General features: G+C 40.0%; 1 protein-coding gene across 12 annotated transcripts in view; it reads right to left on the bottom strand.

The window, feature by feature from the left end:
- Positions 1-8,429: 8,429 nt before the first annotated feature.
- Positions 8,430-20,395, bottom strand: part of LOC105499370 (ARF like GTPase 15) — a 437,434-nt gene continuing 425,468 nt past the window's right edge. For 11 of the 12 annotated variants that reach the window (XM_011771916.3, XM_024786935.2, XM_011771919.2 and 8 more), the window contains one exon: positions 9,265-11,214. In XM_011771916.3, the coding sequence (XP_011770218.1) occupies positions 11,062-11,214 (153 nt within the window). In that variant the 3' untranslated portion in view covers positions 9,265-11,061. Of the gene's footprint in view, positions 11,215-20,395 lie in introns of all 12 variants that reach the window. The other variant, XM_011771920.3, reaches the window with a different exon arrangement.

Below are 20,395 nucleotides of genomic sequence, written 5' to 3'. Positions count from 1 at the left end.
GAGGTCAGGAGTTTGAGGTCAGCCTGGCCAACACAGTGAAACCCTATCTCTACTAAAAATACAAAAAAATTAACCAGGCGTGGTGGCGGGTGCCTGTAATCCCAGCTACTTAGGAGGCTGAGGCAAGGAGAATCACTTGAACCTGGGAGGCGGAGGTCTCAGTGAGCCAAGATCATGCCACTGCACTCCAGCCCCAGTTGACAGTGTGAGACTCCATCTCAAAAAATAAAAAGAATTAAATATTTTTCAGTTCTCCCACTTCCCCAGAAAATGATGACCAAAGCTGTTTTGTTTGTGTAAAGTCTAGCTAGAATGTAGGTTATCAGAAAAGCAAACCAAAACAAGATTTCATTTTCACCTATTAAATTAGGATAGATCAAAGTAATTCCATAGCCCAAAGTCACAGGTAACAGAGAAATAGGGGAACCAGCCTGTAATCACTGGTAGGAATTATGAATTGTTACAGCTCAGGAGGGCAACTTGAGAACTATGTTTTAAAAACTTTCAAAGTGTTGACAATTTTTGACCCTGGAGTTCCACTTGTAAGTATCCATTCTACAAAAAGCATCAAGGAATGTGCATAAATATTCTTAAACAAAGACGTTTAAAACAGAAATCCAAATATCCAACAATATGGAGCCAGTGCAATAATGGTATTGCTAAGTGCTAGGCAGCCATTAAAAATCATGTTTTAGGAAAAAATTCAACAGCATGGAAAATGCTTCTAATATATTAGTAAATAAAAAGCATGCTCCAAAATAATATGCATAGTATGACCCCCATTGTATAAAAGCACATAAAAAAATTAAAAGGATATGCATCACAATGTTAATGTGATTCTTTCTAGGATTAGTCATTTTCTATTTTCTCCTTTGTATTTTTCCATAATGAACATGAATCTCTTTTATAATCATTGATGGTAAAGCTCACCTTTTTGTAATCCCAGCCCAATATTTTAAAATGTATGACTTGGAACCCTTGTCTTCAACTTGAGGTGGTTAGCTATTTACAAATATTTATGAGATTTTCTGTTATTGAGTGCTGTAGATTTTAAAAGAAAACAAAGAGACATAAGCATTGTTCTTCTGTGACTCTAAGTGAATGATGACACAGAAAGTAGAACCAATGACCTCTGAAGAAATAATCATATTTAAATAGCAAATATTTAGTCCTGAGCACTATATCAGATTAAATTTACTTGGTTTTACCTTTCTTTAATACATATAGCTCAATGCCTTGCACATAATATACATTCAATCAGTGTTTGTTGAACGAATAAATCAATGTGTGGGCAGTTGAATGATGAAAAATGGAAGTTCTGAGGCCACTGGAAGGAGGTGTATTTACTTGATCTACAAAAGCTCCATGACCAGTGAGACTGGGTTTCCAAGACCAATGTTGTTGTAGCCATTATATAAATTAATTGGCTGTAAAACCTCACCATTTGCACCTCCCAATCTACCTCAGCTCTTGCAGAGCTTTCTACCTCGGAAATGCAAAGTAAAGATGCTTTCAAACAGACATTACTGGAATCATCATCGTCACCATTTATTGAATGTTTCCTGTGTGCCAGACACCATAAGAAGCACTTTATGTGCATGATTTTATTTAATCCTCATGATAACCCTGTGAAGAAGGCATGTGATCTCCACTGTGGACAAGAGAACTGAAACACAAACATTTAAATGTCCAGTGTCATGTAACTAGCAAGGAGTCCAGCCAAACTCTAAGCCAATTCTAGGTGACTCCAAACACTGGGATTAGTCACCATGCTACAAACCTCAATCTTGGAGTCAGGACACAAATTTTCAGTGCTGATTAACATGCCAGATGGACACATTTCTTTTTTTTTCCTCTTATTTTCTTTTTCTTGGTGTTATCTTTAATTTTAGCTATTCTGGTGAGTGTGCAGTGCCAGTTCATGGTAGTTTTTATTTGCACCTCACTACTAATCAACTTACTGACCAATTGGATATCCTCTTCCTTTGTGAAGTGCCTGTTCAAGTTGCTTGCTAATTTTTCCTTTGTGTTTTTTTTTTTTTTTTTTTTTTTTTTTTCCTTAGCAATTTACAAGAGTTCTGAATAAATATCCAGTCTTGGGTTTGTGTTGAAAATATCTTCTATTCTGTGGCTTGTCTTTTCACTCTCTTCATTTTCTCTTTTCTTTCTTTCTTTTAAAACTTTTTGGGAAAAATGTCATTACATATTCAGAGGCATAAAAGAGGGTAGGGGAATGTCAGTTTCACATTTAGAGACAGAAAACAAGGTATCACTATCCTCCTTCACCATGATTTGGCTTCAACAGCTGTCACTCACAAACAATCTTATTTCATCTAATCCCCACCTACTTCTGTTTCTTTCTCCACCTAATAGATTATTTCAAAGTAAATCTTGAGCATCATAATATTTCATCCATAAAGATCTCAGTATGTGCCCCTAATAAATAAGGACTACTTTAGAAAAATACACAACCACAATTTCATTATCATGCCTAAAAGAGCTTAGTAATCAAGGATTCCTTAATTCATAAAATATTCAACAAGTGCTTAAATTTCTCCAATTGTCTCAAATTTTATTCTTTTACATTTTGCCTGTTTGAAACATAATCCAAATAAGCCCCATACTCTGTAATTGGTTGATGGAGCTCTTCATATCCTTTTAATCTACAGATTTCCTCCATTTCTTTTTTTCCATCTTGCCATTTAGTAAACTAGCTCATTGTCAGTTAAATTTTCAATAGTCTGGATTTTGATTATTGTGTCACCATGTGTCATTTAACCTACTCCTCTGTTTCTGTATTTTCTACAAATTGTTAGATCCAGAGGGTTGATCAGACTCAGGTTCAATTTCTTGGCACGAATACTTCCTCGGTGGTATTTTACACTTCTATCTGGAAGCACGTAACTATGCCTGGTTGCTTCTGTGACATTAGCAGATGCTGATGACAACTGCCCCTTATTTCATTAGGAGCAGACACCCAATTACAAACCACACATTTTGATTAATCGCTGATATTATATGACTTCATTGGATCCTACTGTTTTACTTGAAAATTGGTCTGGAGGCCGCGTCAGGGGAGAATTGCTAGAGCCTAGGAGTTAGAGGCGAGCCTGGGGGAACATAGGCCCTTATCTCTAAAAAATAAATCCTAAATTAAAAAATAAAAAATTTGGGTGACTCTGGCTGGGCGCGGTGGTTCACGCCTGTAATCCCAGCAGTTTAGGAGGCTGAGGCAGGTGGATCACAAGGTGGGAAGTTCGAGACCAGCCTGGCCAGTATGGTGAAACCCTGTCGCTACTAAAAAGACAAAAATTAGCTGGGCATGGTGGCAGATGCCTGTAGTCCCAGCTACTCGGGAGGCTGAGGCAGGAAAATTGCTTGAACCCGGGAGGTGGAGCTTGCAGTGAGCCAAGATCGGGCCACTGCGCTCCAGCCTGGGAGACAGAGAGAGATTCTGTCTCAAAAAATAAATAAATAAATAAATAAATAAATAAATAAATAGGGTGATTTGAAAATAACAAATGGAATGGAAATAGAGAGGTTTCTATTTCAGTTAACTTTTGTGATCTGACCTGAACATCTGGGCCAGTAAACAGCATAAGGGATGTGTCATGGTTCTCTAAGGGTCACATCTAGCATGGGGCTTAAGACTGGTGAACAGGAAAAATATGGCCTTTAGGTGTTCAAGGAAATGTGAACAGTGTTGGTATAGATTTTGTAAAAGTGTTCTAAATTCAAAATGTGTCAACTCCTGCTAAAGGAACGACTTTGCCCAAGTACCATTTTGGAATAAATCATGGTGTAAAGGGGTCTCTCCAAGTTCCCGGTCCTCGATGACAGAAAATCAAAGCAGCCTCTTGAAACCCAGTTAAAACTCACTGCTACCTTCCTAGGTCGAACAATAACAACAACAACAAAAACCCAGCAGGTTATATGCTTATAGGTTACTGCCTCTGTCTGGGCATGTGAATCGTGGCAGACATGCAACAGCCTTAACTGTTAGGTGGAATAAAACACAAGAGACTACTGCTGAATAAGAATTTTCCTCTTGCAGATTCAACATTCAACATTTCAAATATAAGTCATTTGTTTGATCAACAGACAGGATGAGACAAGGCTGTTCTAGAGGAGGCAAAGCCCTTTGAATACAGAGAGGATGAAAAGAACAGTAGGTAATTGACAAGAGTTTGGTTTTGCACTTTGGAAGCACCTTTGTGTGCTAGACACATGCTTCAGTGTTGTAGCAGAAAAATAGCAAAAGAAAAGGTACTAGCTTTACAAGGTTCTATTTACAAAGATGCTTAAAAAGAGGCAAGATCTTCACTATGGTTAGATTTTTAGTTTTATTAATGGTCGCAGAAGCCAAACAGCATTCAAAAACAATTCTAAATTAGGAGGGCTAAAAACCAGAAAATAGGACCAAGAACAAACTTTTTTAAATCTAGAGACTGAAATTGCAATTTTAATATAATAAAATCCCTCACCCCATCTAATTCTCTATGGTCATAAAAATAATCCAGTTTAACCGGTGTTATAGGAATTAAAGTCCTACAAAGACAAAGACTAAGTATGTCATATTTACAGATATAAATCCCTGGTACATAGTAGGTGTTCAACAAAAAGCGTGTTGCATTAATGAATTCCTAAAAGTATTAAAACCAAAAGTTCCAATTGTGAAATAAAACTGTACAATGCTAAGTTGAATCCCGACAAGCTGTCATCTCAAAAACCCTGTTGAAGCTGCTTAATAAAAGTGTTGCGTTGACGCACTCCATGTCTAGAAAGTTGTAAAACAACTGGAGAAGGTCCAGAGACAAACCTGACTTGCTCCAGATTACAAAGAATGACAGCCAGACTTACTGTTTGCATTCTTTTCTCTGCCTTTTGGTGAGCCGTTTCCATTCTAACAAAATCTTCTCATTTTTAATATTTATATGTCTAATGATTTAATGTCATACCACATCACTCTGGCCTTCGAGGTGCCCTGGACACGCATTTTTCTGATTTACCTTTACACGAATTATATGCAGACTGGCCAGAAATCATTCATTTCAACATGAACCTCTCAGGTAAGAATTGTGGTCTTACTTCTCTCTCCAGAAATAGCCTTCTTCACAGACTCCGTTTAAAACCAGCTCCCTCCACCCCCATCTTCTGTAAGCTTGTCCAGACATGGGGTACATCATTAGGCCAGGTCTTCCAGTCATTCCCTTGCTTGCAAAGCAATCATTTATAGGCGTTTGGTGTTTTGTCTGACATCTGTTTGATGCTGGAACTCTAGCCTTTGTCTCAATGAATCACTTGTCAGTGAAAGTCCATTGTAGGCTGGATTTCACACTTTCAGGAGGGGTTTGCCTGTGATGGAAGTGATCTTAGGCTTTTTGAAATAACCAGCTCCCTCCGCCTCCCTATATTCCATGAAGAAAGAGGAAAATGAGAGAGTCTGGGGAACCTGGTGCTTATTCAAGGCTTATTTTGATTTGTTCCCTTGGGTCTGAGCCAGGCTAGCATCTCTGGGGACTACATTGCCAACTCACCTCCATGGTTGAAATGTTGCTGCTAGAAAAAAACCAGGCTGAAACATTCATGTAGGATTTTTTGAGAGCATCAGATAAAGGGAAGATATTTTTGAAAAAGAAAGAAGGAAAGAGGGAATTCACCATTATCTAGTAGTTTGCAGAAGATCGTTTTTTAAAAGTGCAGTGGAATGGCTGTACCCACGTTGGTCTATGTCTAGCTGGAGCAGTGGGAATAAGGAGTTGGACTGGATTATAAACCTGGCTAAGTCTAGCAAGGCATTACATCTAGAAACCACTTTCTTTATTCTCCAAGCAGGGTACAAGTGACTTACAAGGCAGATATGGTAAGTGAAGTTTACCAGGCCCACACTATTCCCTTGTAGAAAGTGATTATTCATCCAGAATGCCCTATGGGAATTCCTGTGTACAGTCAGGACTTGAGAAGTAGAGCAAGAAAGGGAAGGGTCAGGCTAAGCCTAAGAACACCGTAGTTGGCCTTTCTAAACCAGGAGCCAGTGAATACTGTCAGGCCTCTGAACCCAAGCCAAGCCATCGCATCCCCTGTGACTTGCACGTATATGCCCAGATGGCCTGAAGTAACTGAAGAATCACAAAAGAAGTGCAAATGCCCTGCCTCGCCTTAACCGATGACATTCCACCACAAAAGAAGTGAAAATGGCCGGTCCTTGCCTTAAGCAATGATATTATCTTGTGAAATTCCTTTTCCTGGCTCATCCTGGCTCAAAAAGCTCCCCCACTGAGCACCTTGTGACCCCCACTCCAGCCCGCCAGAGAACAACCCCCCTTTGACTGTAATTTTCCTTTACCTACCCAATCCTATAAAACGGCCCTACTCTTATCTCCCTTCGCTGACTCTTTTCGGACTCAGCCCTCCTGCACCCAGGTGAAATAAACAGCCATGTTGCTCACACAAAGCCTGTTTGGTGGTCTCTTCACACGGACGCGCATGACAAATACAATATGCTTCGCAGAGCAGAGCTGGAATGTGAGATGAGATTATAGAGAAAAATCTGATAGAAAAATCATGGGCTTTGAATTTCTCTTTGTTTCGTAAGGAAAGGAAGATGCTAGACAGGGCATATTGGAGAGATTCTTCTTCATGACTTTTAACTTCTTTGCTTGGTTTCACAGTAAGTCACATTATGGAGAAGTTGTTACAAACAGATGAACCCCAAGGAAGGGAAGTCAGAATTTCCAGATCCGATGAGACTGTGGGTGGAAGAAAAGTTTTTTTTTTTTTTTTTTTTTTTTGAGACGGAGTCTCGCTCTGTCTCCCAGGCTGGAGTGCAGTGGCCGGATCTCAGCTCACTGCAAGCTCCGCCTCCCGGGTTCCCGCCATTCTCCTGCCTCAGCCTCCTGAGTAGCTGGGACTACAGGCGCCCGCCACCTCGCCCGGCTAGTTTTTTTTGTATTTTTTTTTAGTAGAGACGGGGTTTCACCGTGTTCGCCAGGATGGTCTCGATCTCCCGACCTCGTGATCCGCCCGTCTCGGCCTCCCAAAGTGCTGGGATTACAGGCTTGAGCCACCGCGCCCGGCCTACAAGTTTTTCACTTAAAGTTTTAATTCAAAGAGAATAGGAAAGGGGAGGGGAAAATGACAACCCATCTGAGGCTTCTAAGGGATCCTTTTCATGTTCCTAAATTAGTACAAGGGGGTGTGGGGTAGGGTGCCAAACCTTGGGCTCATCAGTCACTTCATGCATCTAAGTTGAAAAACATCTAACCCTGAGATGCACATAATTTAATCATGCTGATTCACTGGTGACCAAAAGCTGTGAGCCCTTGGGAGCCAGGAATTCCCAACATGATGTGGTAATGCATTTTACAGCATGAACTCCAGGACCCAGGCTGGGGAACAAGACAGGGACTCTACATTCTAAAGTTTCTGCATAACAAAGACAGACCCTCCCTTCCAAATGCATTGAAAATGAGGGATCCCAAAGGGCAACTCTCACTTCCAGCCCCACCACCCCACATACCTTTTCATTTCTGTTTGCACCATTAGGTCAGGAGGTTAATGAAAATGCACTCTAAAGTTATAAAGAGGATGAAGCCAGGCACGAATATTAGATTTCCATTCAAGTCTGAATATGCAATCTGGAGATGAAGAAACCCCATTTGCTTCAAAATCTTACAGTTCTGTTCACATTTACTTGGATAGGACTGAGATGCTTAGGAAGTTGATAACTGCTAATTGCCTACCCTAGAAATAAACCTAGGAATGAAGGTTAGATCCCAGCTTGGAAGTGAAACGTTGCAAACTCTCTGTGTACTCAAATACTAAGTGATGATAATGTTGCAATCGGGAGCAAGCAAAAGCTGGGATTTAAGTTTTTCATTTTCAATTATGTATTTTTTTTCTTTTTCTTTCTCTCTTCTTCCATCTATCTACCACTTGATTTTTCTTTCTTACTGTCTTTTTTTATACTTTCATCCTTAAGGACGGATCTGTAAATGCACAGTATTTTCTCTTGAGTCACTTAAAAATATTTCTTAACAACAGCATCAATCACCATTAAATGAAATAATTCATTGCACCAAACTTTGCTACTCTAGTTAACAGCAAATATTACAAAATAATCCTTTGATTGAAGGATGATGTTTTGTAATAATATCTTGAGACTGTTCACACACTCTGACGGAACAGCTTCCATGAGAGTAAATTGCTGCTGAAGACAAACCAACTGGAAAAGATACTTGCTTCTTGTTTTGTTTTGTTTTTTTCTTTTAAGGTTTTCACAATGGCTTCAAAGGAAATGCGAATTAATCATTTGTTTTGGCCCAAGAGCAGCAGAACTTATTTTGGAGACAAACAGGCAACACAAACGTAAACGGAAATCTGGGACTCCCAAATGCTAAAGCTGAAAGGAGTTAGTCTGAAAACATCAATTCTATTCAGCGTTTATTTTTCATTTGAAGATAGTGGAAATCATAGAAATCATGGACAATACAAGCTGGTCTTGCCTGGTAAATGTCCACATGAATCTGTTAGCCTTTAAGTACAGGTACAGTATTTTTAAATTGAAAGACAGGGCAATATGGCAGTTAATTAGCAACCAATACTGTCAACTACAGTGGATACAAAGTTTTACCATATAAATTAATTGCCATTACAAAAAGGCAACTGCTTTAGCTAAGAAGGTACAAAAACTGGAAACGTCCATAAATGTAACAAGAAGCTAGGTGAAGAAATACATAACAGACTGTTTTTCCTGTATAATATTTGAATATGCAAACCAAGACACCTGTGGCACTTTACATGAAAGTAGGAATAGGACTTACACTCCCACCCCCAGCCATCCCACCCGCCCCCACCACCTACCCACCCATCCCCACCCTTTCAGGCCCCACCCCACCCCCACGTGGATTTCCAAAACATGGCAAATTCTAGGGTTACGAGGACAGGATGCCTCGCGGAAGCAGCAAGACGGCGAGCTCCGACCTGCTAGACAAAGAGGGAGCCTTATTGACAGTTGTAAAGCATTAGGCGTCAGACAGAAACTTGTCAAAAACAGCTGTTGTTGGGTACTGATTGATAATGTTTTCATTCTGACGGCTGAGACGCTGCAGACAGTCGTGGGTCTGAGGAGAGGCCCATCACTGGCGCACACATGAACACACACACACACAGACCACGGGAAGTCATTTAACAGATGGCTTAGGAGCACTCAGCCACGGTGCCTTAAAAAGACAACATTCTACATTTAATGAACTTGCAGGGAAAGCAAGGCCTAATAATCATTTATTTCTCATAGAAGGTGAGCACAACAGGACAAAATAAAAACAGGAATTGTGTAACTGGTCATCAGAATAAAAGTTTTGTGCTGCTCACGGATTACACAGTGTTAAAAATATTCAAGGATGCTGCAGACAAAATTGTATATGAATCACTATGGATCCTTCCTGATTCATGGCATTAAAAAAAAAAGCTTAAAGAAGTGTTTGATGTTTCAAAGGTAATGATTTCATTACAATCTACTCACAAGATTAAACCACAAAAACTATATTTAAATGGCATTAAGGGTCTGAAGTCTATCTTTTGGAGAATTACCAGGTATTATGTCATTCTATAATATAGTGTGAGTCTGTGGTATTTGGGTATCAGTCTATTTTACTTAAAAGTTACAAACATGTTTTTATCACTCGTGTAGGGAGCAGTTTTTTTTTTTTTTTTAAATCATTTGGCCACTTAGTATTTTAAGTGGTCAAAGTCTACAAAGTATGCCAAAGAATATTTCATCTATGAACCTCAATATGCATAGATTTTTTTCCTGATTAAGAAAAGATCAAAGGTGCTAAACCTTAGCAAAACTGTACATTTATCCCTATGCAATTTTATAATTTAAATTAAATGGAAAAAAGCTAGTTCCAAAGACTGAATCTGAGTCCTAATATTATTTACTTGCTGCAGCCCCAGCACAATTTTAAGGGTACATTGAAACCCCTGAAAATAGAGGTTTATAATAGAAATACTGATAAACCTTTAACTACTAGAAGGCATTAACAGACTCCAACAAACTATAGTAGCATGTAATGAATGAATATATAGATGATTCTGTCTTTGTTATCTTTGTCAAATCCATGCCAGCTTAAACCCTAACCAGTATAAATTATACTTTTCCTGGCTGTTTTTAAAATTTTTATCTATTATTTTAAAAATTATTTTCTCTATTTTAATCAAACACTTGAAGTTTTTAGAAAAAGATATCTATGTTACATTGCAGCTTGACTTTATGCAGGCTCATTTATCCATTAAAAAATATTTGAAGACTCCACTCAGTCAAATGCAGTCTGTGATGCATGCATTGTACCTAAGTTTCCTCTAACTGCTCTCAGAAACGGAAACAATGTCTTTGCTCTTCAAAGAGAGGAGACTTCAGATGTAATCAAGAAAACATTATGCAACTTATCTTTAAGCTCTTCAGAGCTAATTTTACTATGGCAGGATATTCCTTCCTGATAAGGGGATTAATTAAGTTTTTGATGCTCACTTTTCTCTCATAGTCTATAAGTTCAGTATACAAAAAATAATAATGATAATAATAAAAGTAAGATAAAATAAAACAAAACCCCCAAGAGATCTTGAAAATAATATACATATTTTGTGGAGTCCCAGTCACATAATACTCCACTCCCAAACCCAGAGAAAATGATCAAGGTCTTGTGAGTCTTTTTGAGTTCTTCAAAAGGGATTTGATTTCCATAAGCCATGAATTCCATCCGTTTTAGCATAGAGTATAGAAGAGATGCTTAGAACAACAGAAGGAAGAGACATGCGGTGAAGATAATTAGTGGTAAACAGAGAATAAATTCTCTCTCAGTAGTGTGTACTTGACGTTAATGCCGATGATAATTCATCTGATCTACAGAATATTCACTTTAATAGAGAGATGAGAGTCTGAAATGACCAGAGAAAAATAGATACTGAAGCCAATATAGTCTTGATACCAAAATAAAATTAAAATGAGAAACTAACATGGTAGGTTCAAGGCCTTTGGGAGCCTGTTTTCTTTGTCAGATTTCACATTCTTATAGCTTCATGGTCTTTTTCTTCTAACAAATTAATCAGCTGAGAGAAGCTGTCTTTCAGTGCATCCATGTCGTCCAGTGAGCAGGGCTGCAGAATCCAGCGTTTTCCACGTGCAAGTGGTTCAAGTTCAAAATATTTTTTGATCTTAAGAGGAAAAAATAAAGATAAATAGGTTATTAATTATATCAGAAACTTTCTCATATCAAAATTCTGAGGGATAAAGTAGGGGAATTTTAAGGCGAAATTTATACGAACTGTGATGCCTACGACTTTGCAGTGTGGATGTCTGTTCACAGCTGTTGTTATAATGTGGGTTAGATATTGTGACCTGGGAGTGTTTTCTTTAGAGGTGAATGATCTGCATGCAAGCCACCATTCCACCCATACATTTAGCAGCATGGGAGGTCTGATGAAGTCGGAGCGCCGGGCGCGGTGGCTCAAGCCTGTAATCCCAGCACTTTGGGAGGCCGAGACGGGCGGATCACGAGGTCAGGAGATCGAGACCATCCTGGCTAACACGGTGAAACCCCGTCTCTACTAAAAAAAATACAAAAAAACTAGCCGGGCGAGGTGGCGGGCGCCTGTAGTCCCAGCTACTCCGGAGGCTGAGGCAGGAGAATGGCGTGAACCCGGGGGGGCGGAGCTTGCAGTGAGCTGAGATCCGGCCACTGCACTCCCGCCTGGGCGACAGAGCAAGACTCCGTCTCAAAAAAAAAAAAAAAAAAAGAAAGAAAAAATTATTTGCACTATGGCACCAGGTAAGATACACTGCAGATACCAAAAGATTCAATTTAATCAAAATAATTAGCAGAGTAGCTTTCACTATCTCACTTGCCGACTTACTAAATTGGTGACGACTTACAGTATGTACTATATTGATTACTCAAGACTCAATTATTTTGACCATCAAGCACATAACACAACAAAAATCTAATTTAAATAATCTTTTTCTCTTTCTCTCTTAAATTTCTAGTATCTGTTTCTGGGACATGATAGCGTGTTTTCTTTTTTCTTTTTCTTTTTTTTTTTTTTGAGACGGAGTCTCGCTCTGTCACCCAGGCTGGAGTGCTGTGGCCGGATCTCAGCTCACTGCAAGCTCCGCCTCCCGGGTTCCCGCCATTCTCCTGCCTCAGCCTCCCGAGTAGCTGGGACTACAGGCGCCCGCCACCTCGCCCGGCTAGTTTTTGATAGCGTGTTTTCTAGGAAAGGATAGAAACTGCGTGTATGTATGTTTATATGTATATACAAACTTACATAAATTTACATATATGAATACAATCTTCTAGTTTTTTTTTTTTTTTTCTTTTTCAGTCCTGAATTTTCTGGGACGGAAAAAGCAAGAACTTATAACAGGTATGTGCTTAAAAACCTGTTCAATTAATAACCAGTCGGCCGGGTGTGGTGGCTCATGCCTGTAATCCCAGCATTTTGGGAGGCCGAGGCAGGTGGATCACGAGGTCAGAAGATCGAGACCATCCTGGCTAACAGGGTGAAACCCTATCTCTACTAAAAAATATACAAAAAATTTAGCCGGGCATGGTGGTGGGCGCCTGTAGTCCCAGCTACTTGGGAGGCTGAGGCAGGAGAATGGCATGAACCTGGGAGGTGGAGCTTGCAGTGAGCCGAGATTGTGCCACTGCACTACAGCCTGGGCAACAGAGCGAGACTCTGTCTCAAAATAAAATAAAATAAATAAAAAAATAAAAAATAAAAAGTCACAAGTCACTCTTACTATATTGGCCAGCATATTGACTAATGGCATTTAGTATTACCAATTCCTGGCTGTGAATAAATAGCAAATTATTATGGCTTCTAGAAGTATTGATGATCTTCTCTCAAAAGGTATCATAAAACACAAAATTCAGGAAGCTCCCCACTCATACACACTGTATCATACAAAACTAGAACATTATATTTATTGCCCAGCAAGATTTTACATAACATCAAACACAGTCAGTAGCAACATCAAAAGAGACACTGTTCAAAGATGCTCTTGGCTAGCAAATTTCATTCAATCTCATATGTCATGAAAAATTCCAGTGTCTTACCTTAGTCAATACTTGACCTAGAAAAAAAAGTATCTCCACTTTAAATGCCATTCTCAAATACGGTTTTATTTTGCCAATACCAGTGCAGACTACTGTTTGTTGACAGTAGAGATATGCCATCCCAATTGGTTTAATATGTTTGTACATTTTTTCATATAAGCCAGAAGACATCTATCTCTCTATATAAGAAATACTAAGCTGTTATGCTAATTTAGGAACCAGAAATATGCTAACATTTTATAGTTCAAGTGTGTCCAAAAAGCCTTCTTATCAATGTCCACAAGTTCCTAATAAACACTAATTTTCAAAAAAAACCTGTGAGAATTACAAGATCCTCATTAATTCTGATTCTGAAGATTATGAGCATCTCATTTGCAGATCAGAAAATGGGAACACAACTTCAGAACAATTTTTTGCCCAAGGTATTTTATAAATCATGTTAAGAGGATTCTTTTTTCTTTTTCTTTTCTTTTTTTTTTTTTTTTAAGATAGGGTCTCACTCTGTCACCCAGGCTGGGGTGCAATGGTATGAACACAGCTCACTGCAGCCTGCACCTCCCAGGCTTGGGCGATTCTCCCGCCTTAGTCTCCCGAGTAGCTGGGACCACAGGTGCATGCCACAACACCGGGATAATTTTTAAAAAATCTTCTGTAGAGGTGGGGTCTAACCGTGTTGCCTAGGGTGGTCTTGAACTCCTAAGCTCAGGGGCTTCTGCCACCTCAGCCTCCAAAAGTGTTGGGATTATAGGTGTGAGCTACCATGCCCAGCTTTAAGAGAATTCTTGCTTACTGAAAACACAAACTCCATTCTTTCAGCTTGTTTTCTTTAGGGCACTGAAAACAATTGACATCCAAGACAATCTGAAATTCTCTGGTGCAAAGACCAGTATCAGGGACCAACCCAACCCTGCAGAGGGAAGAAGTGCCAGTTAGCTGAACAGGGGGCCATTGGCCAACAGGAGAAAAAAGAGTAGGGAGGAGGGACTGGTAGGGAACCCTGGCTAAGTCCACCTTTAGAAGGAGGTGGGGGCTGCTCCAAAGAACTGAAAATCAGAGCTGTCGATCTTGTTGCTTCTGCCACAAAGTAAGGCTGCAGGTTGTATCACTGAGCTCAGAAATTGGGACCACTGTGCTTACGATGCAATCTAGTATTTGATCAATAATGCTTCCCATCAGCTGAAGTATGCAACATCCAAAATCTACTACATAAAGGAAGTTGTGCCCTTGCTACATTTTATAAACCCAAATCCAAAAGGACAGCATTTTAAGTATTGCTAATGACTGAGAAGAGGGCTGGTCACAAGAAATTCAATAATATTAAAATAATAATTGATAATAATAACAGGAAGGCATCTCATTAACAATACTTCCTCTGAGTGGTTAATTTAAAAATCATACAGAATTGATCCTGGTAGCATATTTACAGTTAATTTGAAAACAATGTTGGATTAAAATAATCACAAAGTATATCAGTAACATGTGATATTTTACAATACCTACCAGACATAAAACAGTGAAGTTCAGCTGTCTGTTAAAGGTTGGTTTCTAGGCAACTGAAAATATAGTCTATCACACAGGCACACATGGAAGATAATACAGATGTCTAAAGGTAGACATGCTTCAGAAGTTGTTCCTGCTGAATACTAAACATGAGAACGAAGTGGAGGTTACAGTGACAGAGTGGTCATCAGACAAAGGGGCCCGGTGGTGTTAAGCTGACAAATATGGCTGGGTAACTCGAGATTTTCAGATCCATAACCTAAGTGGGTATCTAATGCTGCCATATTCACTCCACTGGCATCCACAGGATTCCATACAACTCTACATTTATGATATCAATTTATAAACAAGTTTTGTCATTTCACTAATATTTAAGTACAGTGAGTGACTGTTGCTGGAACATCTATTAGCTTTTCATTACTTGGAATTTCATGTTTCTAAAAACAAATACTCTGGTACAGAGAGGAGAAGATGAGGACTTTATGTTCTAATTCTGACTTTTTTTTAGCATAACTTTTTTTTTTTTTTTTGACAGTTTCACTCTTGTTGCCCCGGCTGAAGTGCAATGGAGCAGTCTCGGCTCAATGCAACCTCTGCCTCCTGGGTTCAAATGATTCTCCTGTCTCAGCTTCCCAAGGAGCTGAGATTACAGGTGCCTGCCACCAGGCCCAGCTAATTTCCGTATTTTTAGTAGAGACGGGGTTTTACCATGTTGGCCAGGCTGGTCTTGAACTCTGACCTCAGGACAATCTGCCCACCTTGGCCTTCCAAAGTGCTGGGATTACAGGCTCGAGCCGCCATGCCTGGCCTAGGATAACGTTTTTATTTTGTTATCTTACATTGATCTGATCTGAACTTCAAATTTTACTTTCCCTATATTATTACAGTAACAATTACAGTCACATTTGAATTGCTCACCATTGCTTTTTTGTCTTTATATATGTTGATGTATACATTTTAAAGAATAGTGTTTAACTTTGAACAACGTAAGTCATATACTTAACATCTGACATTATTATTAAGGTTTAAAAAAAAAACTGCCTGTGATGCAAGGATCTATTTTTTATGATGGACATACATTTTTTTAAGGTCATTTACTTATCAAAATGAACATTTTAAAAATGACTGAAGAGAACATGAACCTAAGTCTTTTGACTACTTTATCTGTTGCTGAACTAGCATGGTTAAGTGAAAACTTCTTGAATAAGGAGATAGTGATTGTTTCACATTGGCCTTTGGAGACGGCACTTGGGAGAATGACATCAGAATACAGCTGTCTGACAACCTGTGGTCATTTAGCTATTTTCAGGATAGCCACAGAGAGTGGGCATTTATTAGTAGCCATGTGTCCACCCTAGAGATAGGAAAACAAAGCTACCACCAGCAGCCAACCTATTTTAGCCCTGTCACCAGAGCCTTTCTCCACTCATGCCACTGCCGGCTGATTGGCATGACTGCATTCCATTATTCACACATCGCGTTTACTGTAAAGTCCCAATATAACAGAGACAACTCGGCACCATCTCACTGCTGCTAATGTTTGTAGCAGCTGTTAAACCTGAGAGACGTTACATAGCACCGGAGACCCACTCGTTGGGTAGGAGATGTCCTTTCTGTTTCCTTGAGTAGTGAAATCACAGTATCATCCTTTCCTAGTTCCAGGATCTCTAATGGGGTAATGATGCTCTCTGATTTCCCTATCATGCCCTCACTTGAGATTCAAAATTTTGACTTTCAGTTCTTGCCAATTTGGTGTGACTAAATGTCTAGAAGGCATGTGAACAGTTTTGAACTTCAATAACAGGTCTTTCCTTTTTAAAAACCTGCAAACTTCATTTTATTTCTAATGGTAGGCTGCTTGTTTTTCCTGTTTGTTATTAAACCAGTAGTGTGTGCCCAGAGTTGACCTAGTTTTCCTGTAAGCACTCTGGGGAGCAGGGGGACAGAGCAGACCAGGAAGGGTTTACTTAGTGTTTGTGTGTGAAAGAGAGTCAGGTTCTCAGCTCAGATATTTATAAACAGAGCTTTGACCCACAAGAACGTGTTGTGAGACATGGAGAGCCAGGGTGTGTGACGGTTCCTTACTGCGTGGGACTCTGCTCTGCATCATAGAATACACCACCCCTAGTTCTACTGAGTTAAATGCCATTGGCAACAACCAGTCATTGCTAAAACTGAAAACAACCTGCACCCTCCCAAGCCCAACACATTCCCTGGGGGGTCCTGCCCATTGGGAACTGCTGCTCTTGCCATGTGAAATACAGGTACCTCTCACCCTGTATGGGGCCATTAGCTTATTTTTTCTGCATAGTCACCACTGGAGATGGCAGCTGGATATCTGCTTTCTCACTCTCCCCCAGATGCCCCGCTACACACAATGCCTATGTTCCCTCTGTGAAAAACTAGTGGATTATAACTGACCCTTCTAAAGCCTGCGAGGCAGTTGTGGTGGGGTCGGGATCTATCTAAGGAGCTTTGGAAAGTTTTGACCTAAAAGTTGGCTTCCCATAACTTCATTCACTCAGCTGCTCTGTCCTGAACGAGACTGTGGAGAGTGTGGGAAGGCAGCTCGGGTGCCAGCACCCCAGGTGCCAACAAATGGGGCTCCACTGAGGACAGGATGCTGCAAACCGAAAACAAAACAACAACCGCAATGGCCTGAGAAGAGCACTGTCCTCATCATTTGTATTATAAGAGTACAGGGTTTTCCCCCCTGGGCTTTTTAGTGATCATAAAAGACTGTTTAATACTGCACAGTTTACTAAGGGCTTTTTCACTTATTTATAGCACTTGGACTTACTTCCACTGGAAGGCAGAAAAGCAATGGATTCCAGTAAAGAGGGATATGATTACTTAGACTAGTTCTTAAATCACAGAACTCAATTTGAATAAAAAGTATCTGGATAGAAGACTGTTAAAATAAACTTTAAAAATAAAGGCACATTCTTTCTCCATCTCTGGAAAAGGAACCAGGTCTCATGAAGGAGTCTAGGCTGACAACTTTAGCTCCTTCAAACTGATAGTGGTAAGTCAGCTAATGAAGATGACTGAGTGAGATCTCAAACCAAATACAAAAGGCCAGGAAAAAGAAGTACAATTGTGGGATGTGACAGGGAGAAGGGAAAGCTGGAAGATGATACAAGAGAACCTGACTGTTAACTGTCGCGAACCACGTGCAGCTATTACTGCTTTCTTGTAAGTTTAAATACACAGTGTCCATTGCATAGCCTGTATTTTTCAGAGATCTATAGGAATCATGGTTTTGAGATGGATTCACATTGCTCTGTTATTTATTATTATTATTACTTTTTTTTTTTTTAAATTTAAGAAATAGGTCCTTGCTCTGTCGCCCAGGCTAGAGTGCAGTGGCACAATCATAGCTCACTTCAGCTTCGAACCCCTGGGCTCAGGCAATCCTCCCACCTGAGTCTCCTAAGTAGCTGGGACTACAGGAGTGTGCCACCATGCCCAGCAAATTTATTTTTTATTTTTTGTAGAGACATTATCTCATTTTTTTCAGGCTGGTCTTGAACTCCTGGCTGTAAGTGATCCGCCTGCCTTGGGTTCCAAAATGCTGGAATTACAGGTATGAGCTACTGTGCCCTGCCTATACTGGTTTTAAACTCTCTGGTAAAAGTATGGTCTTGCTCCAATTAATAGGATGCCAAGAGAGACTGAATGGAGGCAAAATTTTGTAAGACCTTTTCCATGACTGTTACAAAGAGAATGGGACTTTCCTTGTCTATGTCCTAGCACCTTTCTTCAATCACTAGAGTAGATAGACCTATTGTGTGAACATGTCACATTGGGGGAAAACACTTGCATTGAAATTTTTCTCAGTGGTATGGTGGGGTCCACTGATATAGGGCTGGCAATAGCTGATTGTGTGCATTCTCCTTCCAACTCCAGGTACACGGATGTCAAATTGTATAAGTCATGAACGTGGCCATGGTTTGAGTATTTATACCACAGAAACCTGCGAGTACAACAAATCAGGACTGTTTTTCTTTTTAAAGAATTACATTTAGGCTGGGCATGGTGGCTCACGCCTGTAATCTCAGCACTTTGGGAGGCCGAGGCGGGCAGATCACAAGGTCAGGAGATCGAGACCATCCTGGCTAACATGGTGAAACCCTGTCTCTACTAAAAATACAAAAAAATTAGCCGGGTGCAGTGGCGGGCGCCTGTAGTCCCAGCTACTCAGGAGGCTGAGGCAGGAGAATGGCGTGAAGCCGGGAGGCGGAGCTTGCAGTGAGCCGAGATCGCACCACTGCACTCCAGCCTGGGCAACAAAGCCAGACTCCATCTCAAAAAAAAAAAAAAAAAAAAAAAAAAAGCTACATTTACCATCACACTACTGAGTGTATACATCTTGTATGTGTATTTGCAAAAGGGCCCTCCAGCTTTGCTGCCTTCATTACAGAGGCTCATGAAGCCGGCTTAACTGAGTAACCTTCAACAAAGTCAGAGAAAGCCATGCCCACGCCATGGCTTCAGGACAGGGTCTGAAGATAAAGTGGCAGGGCATCATTAAGATTCTTCAGAGTGCATTCTTGGCAGCTTGTTCAAAGAAAGGTTAGTTTAGAGAGCAGCACCAGCTGTTCCTCTTTTCATTGCAGGATTTTGAAATCCTTAGAAAGGTACTAAATATGTCATTCAAGGCAGAAATAAATGATACAAATAAAAAACCAATTTGCCACAGTCCCCCAAATATTATAACACAGAATGGATATTATTTACTTTTTACTGAGTGCTTAATAAGGACCTGAAAATGATGACTTGATGTTAACTAATATCACAATATTACTTTGGGAGTGCATATTTATTTCCAAAAGACAGTAAGTATAAAAGTATAGTTCTCATAAGATGCTTCTTTCTTAAGGATACTAAAGTTCAGTGCAGCCTACCTGAATAACTGAAAACCAGACAAATAACTGCAGGTAATCACCTGTAATGGAGCCTCGCTTTTACTATAAATCTTCTTCCCCAGTCAGTAACCTCTGCTATGTATAGGATGTTATTTGTTGTGACGATAATTGTGTAGAAACCCAGTCTTCCAATGCGTGGGAGAACTCACTATGTCCCAGAATAGCCAAACAAAATGATCCCATTAGCTTTGGTGGTAGGACCTAGGATCTGGAAAACATTCTCGTTTTTGCTTAATCTGACTACCAGGAAGTATAGAGCAAACATGTCTTTTTTCTTTTGATTGTTATTTTTGGTATACCTTAGGGGCTTGTTTTATTCTTCTATCCAAAAAGCTTACTTGTAGATAACCACTGTGAAAGGCACAGTCATATATGGGTGCTTCTTGCCTTCAGGGACTAATGAAAGACATCCAGTATTCCCATATCTGTACCCTTCTCTACTCCAGTTATTCTATCAGGCCCTCTACAGCCTGAGGGATTCGTGCATCCAGCCCTTTGCTCCAATGACTGCTTCCAACCCAAGGCCCCTCCATCCACAGGTGGAAAGGATCAGCCTATAAATACTCTCTCATCTTTTAAGACCAAGCTGACGTCCTCCTATCACCTCAAGGGGATCGCTTATTATATAGAAGCAACTTTTGAATTATATAGAAGGTGTCTTAGTCGCAGAGGCCATTGTTGGCTGCCTCCCCATCACCCAGGCACCATAAATTCCCTGAAAATAAGGTTTTATTAGAACTCAGCATACTCCTTTACTTAAAGTATTATCTATGGCTGCTTTCATGCTACAGTGGCAAAGTTGAGTAATTGCCACAGAGATGGTATGTCCCACACGACCTAGAATATTTA

Source organism: Macaca nemestrina, chromosome 6 (genome assembly GCF_043159975.1).
Source record: "Macaca nemestrina isolate mMacNem1 chromosome 6, mMacNem.hap1, whole genome shotgun sequence".
In the NCBI taxonomy this organism is placed as follows: domain Eukaryota; kingdom Metazoa; phylum Chordata; class Mammalia; order Primates; family Cercopithecidae; genus Macaca; species Macaca nemestrina.
Note: the sequence above shows the minus strand (reverse complement) of the source record. Positions and strands in the feature narration are given on the sequence as shown.